The sequence below is a fragment of the Barbus barbus genome, assembly GCF_936440315.1.
Source record: "Barbus barbus genome assembly, chromosome: 42".
Classification (NCBI taxonomy): domain Eukaryota; kingdom Metazoa; phylum Chordata; class Actinopteri; order Cypriniformes; family Cyprinidae; genus Barbus; species Barbus barbus.
In genome coordinates this window covers 21,682,351-21,698,128 of record NC_136720.1, presented here as the reverse complement: position 1 = coordinate 21,698,128, position 15,778 = coordinate 21,682,351, and the positions used below count along the sequence as shown (strand labels likewise).

Here is a 15,778-nt window from a genome sequence, read left to right as displayed (position 1 = left end):
CTGAATTTTATTTATTCTGAAAAAATAAAATGGAATATTTGGGTTAAATTAAATACATTTTTGGACATTTTTAAACTAAGGTACAAAAAAAAGGCCTTAATAAATGTATATGAATGATTGTCATTATTATTATATTTAAAATGATTAAAAAATAATTAAATAATAAATCTGTTAAATTAAATGATTATAACTTTTAAAAACAACAAGTAACTTACTATAAGAAAGCATTTACCAATTATTTCTTAATCCAATTTTGATACAAAGTCAACAAACATGATCACATGGAGACTTTTGAATTAAATAATTTTAAGATAAATCCTTTTGACACAAAACAGCAATCAAAAAAGGCAAATGTTGACAGATTTTAGGCCTAAGATGCACTTTAAGGACATTACTATTACATGACCTTATGGTTAAAATCTGTTAAAACGTACATCTGAAATACAATTTTAATATGCTATGGTTTGGGACACACTAATCTGACTATGTAGGATAGATAGTGATTCGGGATTCAGTCTGTGTGTGTGTTGCAAAAGCATCATGTGATTCTTTCATTTCAGTGAAGGACCTTATTTATCCTCTTCTCTTTAAAAACACAAACACTCATGCCGGTGTACATAAAGCGACATATGCACAGCACATCAAGCTGAACGTCTGTTAATAATTTTCCCGCAGTTCTTGATATTCATGAAAACCAGTCAAGCATGACACTGACACACATGCTATGTTCACATTCACCTACACCACGGTTCCTGAGAAAGGCACACGGATTACACCGAAAACAAGAAAGGTGTGAAGAGATATGCATTATGCACTGTCCCATGTGCTTTTTGTTTACACAGCACTTGTGTGTGAACTATGTCCTCTACTCTTCTCTATTACATAAAAGTATGATCCGGCTTATCGGAGCTGGCCTATGGGCCAAATCATGATGTAATCAGGGTTTAAAAACCACATGCACACTCACAAATTGAAAACCAGTGGCCGGGAATTAAGAGTCTCGTCCAGTCAACACGTGTTCATGTACATGTGCATGTGCAGTCTTTTAGTGCTTGTAGTACTTGGAAAAGGGGCGGCCTAAAAGCAACGGAAAATAAAAGCTGTTCCGGAAGAAAAGAGATTATATTACCGCATAAAAGAGTGCTGGGGACTAGAAAAAGAGTCTGAAGATGTGGTCGTGGCTCTGTAGTTTTATGGCAGGCTGTTTGCTGCTGTACGGCCCCCTCCTCCCTCACCTCATAAGGAGGAGTCCCCCAAGGGTGACACATCGGCCCGCTCTTTTATCTGGGCAAGGCAGCAAAAAGTACCTAACCTGAGGGCCATCCATTACGGCACAGCTGTCTGTCCACTCTGATATCTTCAGACCAGAGGGCGAGAAGTTAATGTTCAGAAACTGTCCAGAAATGTCTAAATCATATTTTATGCCAAAACCACAAGAAAACTATAAATGTATTTTGCATAAAGAATGAAGCAAAGACAATGAAGCACATTATCCTCATTAATTATCATTACTGAAATGTGAAAAAAAAGTACTATTGGTGTTAAGGTAGCGTTTATGTATTAATTTATTCTAAATAAAATAAAAATAAAGAATAAGAATTTCATAAAAATTATAAAAATAAAAAAACATTTTTTAGAAACTGTGCCCAAATTGTCTGGGAACAAAATTAAAGCAATTGATCATGACAAAGGCAGCTATTCTCTGGACATGCATTTGTTGCCCAATAAAATTAATTATTGGATTTAATTAAATTAATTTTTGACTAACTTGGGAGGAAATGTCCTCAATTGTCTTGAATAAATAAATAAATAAATAACCGGATTTAATTAATTTCATTTTTGAGTATTTTTGGACTTTTTAAAACCCAAGATACCAGTCCTCTGTTTGGCTTTTTGATAACGAGAAATAGAATAGAATAGAATAGAATAGAATAGAAAATTAAATAAAATAATTTGGGGGAATTAACAGAAATAATGTCAGTGCAAAAAAATCTTAGGCGTCATGTTTCATGCAGAATATAATTTCTTGGTAATTCTTTTCTATTTTGACTTTGGGGTGAAACATGACCTGGACATTTCTTATTAGAGAGAAACGAGGAGAGATCCAGTTTCATGACTAGTAACCACTGTGGCCTCATTTCTGCATCCCGTTACACCAATGAAGTCTTTGAAACAGCGAGATGGAGTGTGTGGAAGTGTGAAAACGTGTGCAGTAGCAGGTAATGTGCCCTATTTTTATTTTTTTTAAATCCGACATACTGTGAGGTAACGAGTCGCTCTGTCAAATCACGCCACTTCCCTCCGTTCACTCTCCCTTTTCTGCCTTTCATCTCCTTCCACCACCTCCTCTCAACATCAGAAGCACTGTGCCCTTTCATTCCGTCAAGCCTGAGACAACCTCGCTTGTAATTTTGACGCGTTTCATCTGTCTGCCTCACCCCATCTCTCTGTCTTCTGCTCTCCTCCGGACGTCTTTTACACACTAGCGCTGTGCAAGTCTAGAATGCACAGTTTTCTAGTTTCCCCCAAAAAAGTGTGGCACGGAAAAATCCTGCAAGAATGAAAGTGGGTCAAACGCTAATAAACTCCAGACTGTCTTTGACTTGGAAGGCGTCCTATTCGAGGAAACTCAAGACGATCAACAAATGCATTTACATCACAGCTTTCAAATTCCACAATCGGTGCCAAAAAAACAAACAGGCGCTCGCTGACATCACTGTGAACGGATAAGAATGAGGGAATAGGGGCCGGACACGTCTGGACTTGTCTGAGAAGCTGGTAAATAATAACCTCATGTATGGGAAACACCACATAAACACACACTCACTCTGAGAGAAGCCGGACGGAACCGTTCAACTGTGATACACTTCTTGTTCGATCACCTCCCACTAACCTTCACCTGACTCACTTCCTGTCAGTGTGTGTGTGAACACCCACTCGCGCGGTTGCACGCATGCACACCGGGGTTAGACATGACTGCTCCCATAACGACAGGGAGATATGGTTGAGCGGCTCACATTCAGCGCATAGCAAGATTTTGCAGAGCTGAATTTTTGACTCGTGACTGATCATTTCATATAACAACACACTTTTAGAGAGAAGAACTGCTTGCCGGCATTCAACCTGAAATAGCCAATTAAGTGAAAGTGGGCATGGTCTTGGCAAATATGTGAGTGCGAATTGAGTCATTCACAAGCGTCATGTGTGCTTCATCCACACCACGCTCCCTAAAAATGATCCATCATTAAGCAACCCAAAGCATCAAGCCAAATATTTAAACCATTAATACATAATTAGAACAATTATTAACTAAACTAAATGACATTGAAGTATAATATGAATATTTGTCTCTTTTGACGACAATGTTTCTTTATTTTCTTTAAAAAAATGGTCTTGAATTAAAAATATATAAATAATTATAATAATAAAAGTAATCCTAAAAAGGTTTTTAAAGGGTGAAAAGATTTACCTAAAATAAAAATATTAACTGAATTTAAATTCTAATTAGGAAATTACAACTTATTAAAACGAACAACATTCTGCTGTAACTGTTATATAAATTATGAAATTAAATTAAACTATAAATAAATCTATATATATTTATGAAAATAGCAACATTTTATTAATCCTTAAAAACTGAAAAAAATAAAAATTACAATAATTTCTAATAAAAAAATGCTACTCAAATAAATAACAATACTAACAATATTAATCATTAATAAATTATTCATAAAATTTATGAAATGTAACTAAATTCTAATTAAATATTGTACTAAAATTATTAAAAAAATATTAAAAACAAGAACAACAAATATCATAATTGTTATTAATTAGGGCTGGGCGATATGGCTGAAAACTGTATCACGATATCAGTGTTTCATATCGGTCGATATCGATAATTATTGATATTTTTTTTTAAGGTGGTACATCAAGTTCGTGGTATTACCAGTCTTGGCGGGGACGACGGTCTTGCATAATTTGCAGACGACATTTGGTCTGACTACGGTCAGACTTATAATATCCAAAAACTGCCATACTGGCGAGCTGACTTTCTCTTTTATTTACAATTTCCTCGCTCGCTGCGGCACTCATTTTCTGCTTATGAAGAGGAATCCAGCAGACCAGCCAATAGGGTCTGGCTGCAGACGTGCACTCTCAGCCGCGCGTGCGCACTTTTTTTTTTTTTGCGCGTGCGCACTTAGACACGAGACAACGATATGGCGCAACCAAACATGATACTGTTGCATGATTGGCTGTTAGCGTGTCACTCCCTACGTTGCTAGGTTACCAGAGAGCGAGTGCCTTTGTTAATGCAACCAAACTTGCTTCGCAGCCTTTGTTTTCTTCCGACGAAGAATAAAAAATATCGAACGTTTTATCGAACACATTTTTTATTGATATCGTTCACGTGTCTATCGCGATACATATCGTTATCGTTTTATCGCCCAGCCCTATTATTAATCCTGAAAAAATTTAACAAAAGTTAATTAACATTAAAATTATTATATTAACAAATATTAAATGTAATTCTAAAAAAATATTTATAATAAAATAATTAAAATCCTGTAATACCGGTCTAAAATTATTAAAATTGTGTAACAAGTATTAAATTAAAATAAGAAATGAAATTATATTACAATTAGTTTAAATATTACGACAATTCACATCCATTTTTTGCTGTTTTGTCAAATCCAATGCAATGGATTATTGCTACACATTATATTGAACAGTCCAAAGATATGCATGATGAATTTTGTATTTTTAAAGAAACATGTTTAATGCGGAATACTTCTGAATAGGTCTTTAAATGAAGGCTCTTCAATACAGCCTGCAAGTGTGTTATGAATGGCCACTCACCGAGACGGCTGCCGTTTCGAGGCATGGCCATGAAGGACCCCAGACTACCCCCGATGACACTGTGCGGTCGGCGCAGGGGAGGCTTCTTAAAGGAGCCCGTGTACTGGTGCAAAAACGAGTGCATGCTGTGGGAGGAGGGCGGCCGGCCATTCCTCACGATGGGCTCTGAAATAACAACGAGACCTCTATCAATACACACACAAAACATCAGTGTAATTGCATGAATAGATTTATATCCTCATAGGTGCGAAGCAGTCAATAAAACTTTATTAAAAGTATCACTTTACTACATGAGGTTATGCTGAGGTCAAAGAGAAGCTACAGCAATAAAGGGAAACTGGCAACTTTCTAGAAACCGGTGATGTCCTGACATAATCACCCATATCTTTCACTTTCCATCAAGCTGAGTGATGCTGGGAAGGCAACACCTGCTGTGCTTTTCACTTTTAATCAAAAGACAAGCCAATCATTGCAAAGGTGTTGCTATAGCAACATTTAAACCAATAGGAAAGCAGCTGTTAATACCGGAGCCATTTGAGCCAATCAACACAAGGCATGATAAAGCATCAATCAAACAAACTAAAGTTTTAATCAAAAGGCGAGTTAAGTATTAAATAGCTGTTGATATGACAACACATTATCAACCAACAGAACCACTGTTGACACTCGACACCAATGTGCCTTTCAGATAAAATATACACTGCATATATTAACTTTAAATCAACAACTGTAGAGGTTATATGACCATCGCACTGTGTGTGAGTGTGCGCACCTGTCCCTCCCACCTGTTTTTGCTCACACCACCTGTCCAGTCAACCAACCCCTCCTTGAGCTCGCACACACACTCATATACACACACATGAAAACAAACACACAGCACCGCAGTGGTACTGCATTACATAAGGAGATAAAGAGCTGCTCTCTGGGACGTTGTAATCTAAAAGTCATTCTACCGCAGCATGCTCCGACATACAAACACACAAACAGCGAGGCTCTCTGTCTCTAAATAACCCAAGCTAAAATGTCTCTTATAACAGTATTTAACCCACCAAATGTCCTATTAAATCACATCCTCCTAGGTCAAGTTTGATCCCTGGGTCAAATATTGAAAAGCATTAAAGTGCCCCTATTATGGGTAATGAAAGGTTCATATTTTGGTTTTGGGAGTCTCCAACAACAGGTTGACATGCATGCAAGGTCAAAAAACACTTTTATTGTCTTATAATATGCATTTATTTTTACCTTACTTGCTCAACGACTCCCAAACAATTCGCTCAACGATTCATTTTTCCAAACCCCTCCTTTATGTGACGCTAATCTGTGGTGATTGGTCCGATTGGTCTCATTTTCATTTAATCTTGCCTGTAATGCCTGATAAAGCAGCGTCTGTGAGCGCAGTGCTGCTTTGTGTACGGTGTTACAAAGAATGAATTTGCATTTTCATTCAGACCAACACGAAAAGACCAACAAGTGGGCGGGCAATATGCTAATTTTTCATGTTGACGTCAAAATGAAACGGCTTGGGATTCGTTTTAAAAACGACTCGTTTCAATGATTCAGGGTCGACTCTTTCTTTTGAGAGACAATATCTTACACGGTGCACTTTCAGATTTAAAGCTTTACAGGATGTTTTCATTCACTTAGAGCTGCGTTACACTCTGCATGAAAGGTCATTTTCAAAAATCCATAATAGGGGCACTTTAATATCCTGAACACTTGATAATGGTACCAACAGGTCTACAGGCTCCCTAATAGAAAAAGTTTTTTTTACTTGGCTTATTATAAAAAAATTGTATATTGAAGTTCAGAATTGAGTAAAAAAAATGTAGTAACTTGTTTATTTCTTGTTTTATTTACAAAATCTTACATTATAAAGCTGAACTCAAAAAAGGAGAAAAGTATGTGTAAAAGTCTTAATGTAATAATTTTTGGTCAAATTTGATTTATATATTTACAGACAATTTAGAATTGCATCAAAAAATTGCTTTTACTGGACTTGTTTAAATATTTTTGACAATGTCAGATTTTAGTTTGCTGTATTTTATTCAGAAAATAAAGACAAAACAAGGGGAAAAGTCAAAAAGCAACTGCGGCTCCAAACCATTTTTAAAAAACAATAACAAAACACCAAAACAAAACCAAAAATAAGAAAAAACAAACAAACAGGTGTTAAGTGGTAAAGTCAAAATGCAGTTGTGTTCGATCTCTTTATTAAGTTCGGAGGGGAACAGGAGGGCTTGATGATGTCAGCAAAAATGGAAAGTCATTTCATAGGCAGAGCGAGTTATCAAAGGCATTTTTTTTCTTCGCAGTAATAGGTGGATCAATAGACCCAATTCGGATTCCATGTTAAACAATGTTGTTTGCGGACTCTGTTTTGATGCCGGAGCATGAAATGCTGATGGTGTCGTATCTTCATTTATTCAGAGCGCGCTCTCTTTTTCACTGTGGCCACGCTCTCTCTCTCTCTCTCTCATATCTTCCCACGCCACAGCTGTGTCTCTCATTACAACAGGCCTTTCAACCTGCTTACTAAGGACAATCCAACAAAACTCCAGGCTCACACACACCCACCTGGCGCAGGTCTGATCCACCCGAGCCCATGTGGTAAAGTTCCACTCATGGCCAGCTGCGCACAGGGACTTTATTTCCATACAAGCATCATGGAAACTCTGGAATGTTCCACGGCCAACGCTCAACAGGTCGGGCCGAGACAATATGTCATGCTGTCAGATGCAGGAAGGTCCCGCCGACAGCATCGGAGGGTGTGCGATTACGACAAAATAGTGGAATCTGGACAGACGTGAGATTTTTCACACTACTGAGAACATTTTCATTTTTCAGTGCATACGTATAAAAATGTAAACTCTATGCCTATCCTGTCTTGTTGCTAAGCAACAGTGCTCCTGAGGAAAATATTTCATGTCAGCACTCAGCAGAAGCTCTTGGGCCCAAAGCAAGGTTGGGTCTATGGTTGCTGTGCCGACAGTCTCTGGTGACGGGCTCTTAGGGGTCTTTGTGCAGCACCCCGAATGCCAAAATGAACACAGACATAAACTCACTCTCTTTCTTCCTTATCAAGATGGAGCATGTCTTCAGAGAGCCTTGAAATGTAGGGGAACTACGAAGCACAAATAAACACAAAACCACACGCATGACTAAAGAATAAGTTTAGCAAGGCAGATGGTGCACATGACTGCTGTTCTAGCAGCACCAGACCACAAACATGAAAAACAAAGACTGGCTGATTTTTAAGGAAGCATTACAGAAAACAACTGTCCATCTATCCTCTTTTTTAGTATATAGTATCCATGTCTTTCTTGAGGGCAAAGGACTGGTTACCACTATAATATTGCTAATTATTAATATTAACAAACAAGCAATAAATAAATAAATAAGAGCATTTTTATACAATAATAAAAACAATATTATATTAATATATTATCATAATACACATACACACATTAAATATTGATAAATTATAATATAAATATCTGTTATATATTTTTCAGTTATTAAAAATGTTACTGGTTAATTTTTTATTAATGTATATTTTACAATATAAACTAATAATTTAATATAATTTCATTTCATTTAATGTAGAATATAATATAAACAATAGATATCGCATTACCTTACAAGTTATAAAAATGAGTTCTTAAAAGTGTTGCTATGTAAATGGTTAATGCTAATTTACAAAAAGCATAAAATAGCATTTTTTTAAAAATCCCAGTTACCACAGTTACCAGTTATTACTTTCTATGGGGACAATAAAGAAAAGAAAATATTCAACACATTTGGACATTTTTTTGTTAAAGAAAACACAAAATATTTGTGTGTACCATCTTGCACACGTGGACATATTAAAAATAACAAAAAATAAATATATCAATCAGGATTTGGCTTCCTCCAAGCTAAACTGTGCCTCCTGCATCTGACATTTATTTATTTAGTCATTTAGCAGACACTTATCCAAAGTGACTTACAAATGAGGACATAAGAAGCAATCAAAACCAACAAAAGAGCAACAACGTGCAAGTGCTATTACAAGTCTTGGTTAGCCTAACGCAGTACAGATAATTCTTATTATTATTATTATTATTTTTATTTCTTTTTATAAAAATACATAGATAAAATAAAATTAGAATAGAGAGTGCTAGGGTCAAGTAAAGATGGAACAGATGAGTTTTTAGCCGTTTCTTGAAGATGGGTAAGGATTCGGCTAAACGGATTGAATTGGGCAGGTCATTCCACCAGATGGGAACAGTTAATGAAAAAGTCCGTGAAAGTGTTTTTGTGTGTCTTTGGGATGGCACAATAATGCGTCGTTCACTTGAAGAACGCAAGCTTCTAGAGGGCACATAAGTCTGAAGTAATGAATTTAGGTAAAGGGGTGCAGAGCCAGTGGTGGTTCTGTAGGCAAACATTAATGCCTTGAATTTAATGCGAGCAGCTATTGGTACCCAGTGCAAATTGATGAACAGAGGCATGACGTGCGTTCTTTTCGGCTCATTAAAGATTAATCTTGCAGCGGCATTTTGGATTAATTGTAGAGGTTTAATAGAATTGGCTGGAAGACCTGCCAAGAGAGCATTGCAATAGTCAAGTCTGGACAGAACAAGAGACTGAACAAGGAGTTGTGTTGCATGTTCCGAGAGAAAGGGCCTGATCTTCTTAATATTGTATAATGCAAATCTGCAGGATTGGGCAGTTTTAGCAATGTGGTCTGAGAAATTCAGCTTAGCATCAATCACAACTCCAAGGTTTCTGGCTGTTTCTGACATGTTGCTGAGAGCATCTATGACTGCACAAAAAAAGGTTAGATCTTAAAAATTTGATGTGAAACCTGAAAGCAGAGTGTAATTTTCTTCTGAACAGTCTTCAACATTAATGAGATGGAAACATCCATTCATCTGCTCTCGTTTCCATATTGCATGCACATCTTTCCTGAGGGTAAAGTGAGACTATAAATCAAATGGCTCACTTAATGTATAATTAACACAGAACTTTTAAATCTTTAAATTAAATAATGATTTTTTTCAGATGTCCCAACAAACCTAATGAAAAATAAATTAAAAATACAAAATAAAAATAATCGAACCCATGACCTTGGCGTTGCTAGCACCATACTCTACTATTTGAGCTAGAGGAAAGCATTTTACAACCATCACAGTGCATAATATTCCTTTGAACGTTATTCCAGATGGGCTGCAGCGGCTGAGGATTCACCCTGACCTAGATGAAGCCGGCAGAAGTTAGAAAACCTTGCTAATATGAGGATTAAAGGAAAGAGAAGAGAGCGGCATAAGTTCCTTACGTAATAGCAGGGTCTTAAAACATTCATTAGTCTGCCTAAAAAAAAATAGCTGGGTCAACAGCACTGCCATTCCCCACATTCAACATACAGACCTAAAAACATCCACACTGTCAATGTGTGTATGCTGAGCTGAGTGGGCATGTTTAGACCACTGAACTGGTGAAAGAGTGCAACATTCACAAAAAAATAAAACTGCATTCTCTGGATGCTAGTGTTAGTGTTTAGGGCACGAGTGAGGGAGGATGTTTTTACTGCTGAAAGGCCAATGTCCACACAGTAATAAATGTTACCAGCTGCAATGCATCAGGACATACAGATCAGGCCATGTTCATCCAGATATAAAGATAAACACATACACAGACTCTGAGCCGATCTAAGCGGTCTCTATATCTACATAGAAAGCTTATTTCTAAGGCAGCAAAACAGAATCTTATAAATGACTAAACTGAAATGTTAACACTCGCTAATAGGCACAAACAGGGCTCCTCAAATTAAAGACATGTAAAAACCAGCTATGTTCACGTTTTATTTAGATTTAACCTAGTGGTAGACCAATATATCGCCAAAAAATATTGGCCAATATTTGCTAATACTTCAATTAAAAATTTTAAATAAGATTTATTTTTTAAAAGTAAATTTTTTTCCCTCAGATTTTTCCAATTATTTATATAAATATTATGTAAAACAACTCAATTTAATTGCCGATGTTGGCATCAGCCATAAAAAAAAAATCTAATCAACACTGGTCAGTAGTTAAGTTAGTTTAATCTGTGGTGAATAGATTGGATTGCTATATTCTAATAAACAAAACAGAGAGCATACACAGAAATTGGGTCATTTTTAGTTAGATTAAACTATTTCCAGTACATGGTCATTTACGTTTAACCCAATGCATTCTGGGACGGTGTATATTTCAGAAGAATGTGTGCATTTCTACCTATATTTCAGGTCAAAGTGAGAAATGCAATAACGCAGCATAACTTTGATGCCTACGGTTGTGATTTAATGCATCTATAATGGTTAAAAATGCTGCAATCAATAACTATTTTGTGTTTTGGTCAATTGGGGGCTACTATGTATGAATTCGTATGATCTCTGCTTACATCCCATCGACGGTTCGGTTTAGGTGTAAAACAGCAAAAACTGCATGTTTTTAATGTGAATCAAATTGTACGAAATCACCTTGTAGTTGCTTCTCTTCAGGGGATTAGGTTGGGTTTGATTCAGTTCATTATATAAAGTTCATGTTCAGATGTAAACTGCAAGCTCACCCTGAGCTATTTCAAGGGTGATTTTCGATTCAGCACGAAGTTTGAGGCAAAAAAGCTTGAAAACCATTTCTGTACCCAGTTACCCTACACTCAAAAACATTTTGACCCGCTTGCATTAAAACCCTCCCTCATAGGTGCTCCGAGTCTGGGCCGAAATGGCCATGGTAGTTGAATCTGTGCTTTCAATAAGCGTTGTAACTGTTTTACCTCAGTCGAGCGCTCGATACGCACAGCGGGTGCGCTGGGGATGGAAGGTAAGCGGGAATGCACTGGAACTCACACCACACTGGCTTTCAGTTTACACAGAGTCTCATTGTACAGTCTAAATCAGTCTGTCTGATTCCAGTCCATCCGTCAGGTCGGCCCGAAGGCAACGGAGCTAATTTAGCCCATCTCTCACAAGCTGTCACATGCTCCCTTCCTCTCATTCTCCTCACAGGGGTGTCATTGCTGTTACGTAATTACTAGCTAGCTGAACATAGAGCAAGGAGAAGAAAAAGCACTTTGAGGAAGAGGACAGTGAGTGTTTTGCTTAGTTTCTTTTCAATTGAAATTGCATTGCTTCAGGCATTCGGGCTGACTGGAAGCATGACAGCAGACTCTTTCACATCAGTCCTGGCTCAGCATTGTTTATGGTCACAAAAATGGCACAGGCTTCAGTTATGACAGATCAGACTGACAGGTTTTCAATGCACCTTGAAATGGTTGTGTCAGGGTGACTAACGCGAGCTAACGTGGTCAATACAAGCGACCCAGAGAAAAAAAACTCTAGGTGTAAATACTGTGAGCAAAGAGAGAGACATGGAATATTTTGGGTTCAAACTCAAGTTAAGACATGAAGTTACCAAAATAAATTAATGTCGCTCATTTTCTTTAAATAAAACTCTGGGTTACAGTAAGACACAATGGAATAGAATGGGGTCAATCCAATAGTACAACTGTTATTTTAGTATCATTGAGATGCTAAATTAACTAAATTTATATATTTCGAATATTAACGAAATATATATATTTCGAATATTAAAATATTTGAATTTTATTTTTAGGTTAATTTTGGTTAAAGCTTTGGTTTTTTTGTGTCTGTGTTTTTGTCATTTTTTTTTAGTTGTTGTTTTTAATGTGCGTTTAGAAAATTTGTATAAATTTTTTTATGTTCAGTTTCGGTGTGTGTTCACGGTGTGTGTGTGTGTGTGCATTTGTTCACTACTCACTGCTGTGTGTGTGCATTTGTTCACTACTCACTGCTGTGTGTGTGCATTTGTTCACTACTCACTGCTGTGTGTGTGCATTTGTTCACTACTCACTGCTGTGTGTGTGCATTTGTTCACTACTCACTGCTGTGTGTGTGCATTTGTTCACTACTCACTGCTGTGTGTGTGTGCACTTGTTCACTACTCACTGCTGTGTGTGTGCATTTGTTCACTACTCACTGCTGTGTGTGTGCATTTGTTCACTACTCACTGCTGTGTGTGTGCACTTGGATGGGTTAAACGCAGAGCACCAATTTCGAGTATGGGTCACCATACTTGACAATACGTCACGACTTTTTTACTTTACTTTAGTTTAAATCATTTTAGTGCTCCAAGTTAAACTAAATAAATATGAGAAATGTTGACTTGGAATTTAGCTGAAATCATTTTTTTAATAAAAAGTTTTCAATATTTTATTTCAGTTAACATTTATTTAATTTCAAGTAACCCTGAATGGTACAGCCACAAGACAAACTATGTGTATACATGAATTTATTGTGAAAAAAAAACCCCACTTTAAACCACTTCACGACAACATAATGTTTAAAAACCAAAAATGACCGTAAAATGAGTGCAAACATTGATTTAAACAGCTGTACAGAACAAAAAAAGTGGTCCATTTTAAGTGCCTCAATTTTATTATTTTGTGTAGATATTCATTATGCAATCAGCAAACAGTTGATTGAGCTCAACTTGTACTCCTTTAACATAAATAAAAAATATTAAAAAGGGAGAGTAAAGTATCCAAAGGAAATAGAGAATTGGTAAGAGTTCACAAAAACACAAGCTTGTCATTTCGGTTTTAAACACTCACTCCAGAATGACTTGACAGGTCAAAGTAACTTCTACTGAAACTGAAGTAGTTATGAAACAACAAAGTACACATTCTAAATTATTTTAAGGGATTCAATTAACTGCCCTGGATTTATTCCTATAAATTTCAAAAAGAAATACAAGGGTCCAGTCACTACCCAAGTGAAAATCTCAGAGGTCATGCCAAAGCAAACACAAAGCCGTCTTTCACATATCTGCAAGAATGCAGAATATTCGTGGTCTTCAAATATTAGTGTAGTGATACACAGTGTGTTGACATAGCAATACATAAGTAGATGAAAATGTGGAAAAAAGTTACAACATGAATGTTGAATGCATGCAAAACAGGTTTTCTACGCTGCAGTGGTTACATCATATAATAGACTTTACTCAATTAGTTTTGTAAGAAAATCTAATAATCAGTTTATAGAGCCCCTGCGTCCCGAGTCGTAACACAAGAGGCCTTTTTTCTGCTCCCGTGGACCTCTTCCAGGTTTCCAGTGCTCTTGTTCCACAAGCTAATCAAAGTGCTAATAAATCAGCCTCTAATCTGAACTACTTAACATCTACAGTGACCCTGCACACACAATATAGACACAGCAAACAAAAGGAAAGGTACAGTGCACACACTCACCGCTGTCCTTGCTGCTGTTCTCCTCGATGGTCATCTGTTCCGCCAGCTCTGAAAGCGATTCATCGATTGTCTGGCTACCACGCAGAGTGAGCGATAAACGTCTCTTAAACCTCTTCATCCTCTCCATAGGCCTCTGAGGCAGGGGGGGCCTGCAGGACGGACACACACACACAGCATTAATCAATCATCACCGGCCTGCGAATATCTGCAGGTCATGCAGCGCTTCTTTTCATTAAAAACTGAATTTATTACTTTATTATTAAGTTCTGTGGCATTGTGGGTTGAGCGCACCCTATGATATATGTATCTCTGACTCATTTTTGAGGACAAAGTGACCGAAAAAAAACATTTGTTCACTTGTACAAATGCAAACAGTTTCAGAGTATTTCATATTTGCATTTTAGAAATGGTTTAAGCTACAGCATGGAAATTATAATGATCTGAAATTAAATTTTAATTAGAGTTGTGTGGCTTTCAGTGCATGCCAATTAAAATTTACTGTACTTCTCTTCCAGGAAAACAGACCAAAAGACTGATGACTCAACTAGTACGCACAGGCATACCAATAAAATACTAGAAAGAGAACATCTCATCCCCCAAATTCTAGTCTCTGATTAACAAAAAGAAAGAAATTATGGTTTGCTGGTGCATCTTCAGCAGTGATAACCCTCATACTTTCACATTTACTTTTCCAACCAACAATTGCAGGAATGAATACATTTTGAATGAGATTTCATTGCTTTTAGTGTGGTTTTAAATTAAGAGTCCTTCACTAACTTCCTGTTTCAAAAGGGAAAAAAATGCTTGTCAAACCATTTCATGGAGTCTTAAATATCTACTGACTAATAGGAAGGCCTCATTTAGGTATGTGTGTGTGTGTGAGTTAGTAAGTTCCCGTGGGATAGTTTTTAAGCTACACAGCAGGCCTTTAAAACTTCCACGTGACATGCACAAATAAAAAAAAAAAAACATTAATAATCCATAGGCTTTTAATCAAATATTCATGAGACTGTATTTTGTTTTTATAGGCACTTCAACACACGGTTGTGCATTTTTAAAACACACTCCCACATACACCATAATTCCCTTTAAACCAATGCATTTTCTAAATATAAAATGACAGCAATATGAGACACTGGGTCTATTAACAGTAAAACAAAAAAAACTAAAAAGTAATAAAAAACTAATGAGAATGCTAAAATAAATTTCCAATATTATTCATTTATACGTTTATTTATAAACCTTAAAATAATATATTTTAAAACAATAATAAAAATAAATTAAATAGAAAAAAAAAAAAAAAAAAAATTTTTGATTGAATGAGAGTTTGAAGGCAAAGTTAGTCTAAATGTAAAAATAGGACAAATGAAAACACTAAAATAAATATCCAATATTACAATTATTTATGAATACATTTAAATATATAATACATTTAAAAATGTGGATATGTGGAGAATAATGCACAGCAATCAGCTCCTTTTTTTTAAGCGGCTTTTATCGTTTTTTGCAAATAAACTCATTTAATTTATGTATTTACTTTTATATTATGAATATATAATAAATAATATATATAATATAAATTAATATAAATATATGATTGAAAGGTCTAAATGTAAAAACTGGAAATTTATTTATA

At 36.1% G+C, this 15,778-nt stretch overlaps 1 protein-coding gene across 2 annotated transcripts in view; it reads right to left on the bottom strand.

Moving 5' to 3' along the window:
* Positions 1–15,778, bottom strand: part of LOC306861580 (cyclin-dependent kinase 17-like) — a 51,601-nt gene that overhangs the window by 11,993 nt on the left and 23,830 nt on the right. Inside the window, exons 2-3 of one of the 2 annotated variants that reach the window (XM_079403943.1) lie at positions 14,143–14,291; positions 4,858–5,022 (exon numbers count right to left, since the gene is read on the bottom strand). In XM_079403943.1, the coding sequence (XP_079260069.1) occupies positions 4,858–5,022; positions 14,143–14,269 (292 nt within the window). In that variant the 5' untranslated portion in view covers positions 14,270–14,291. The remainder of the gene's footprint in view (positions 1–4,857; positions 5,023–14,142; positions 14,292–15,778) is intronic. The other variant, XM_079403944.1, reaches the window with a different exon arrangement.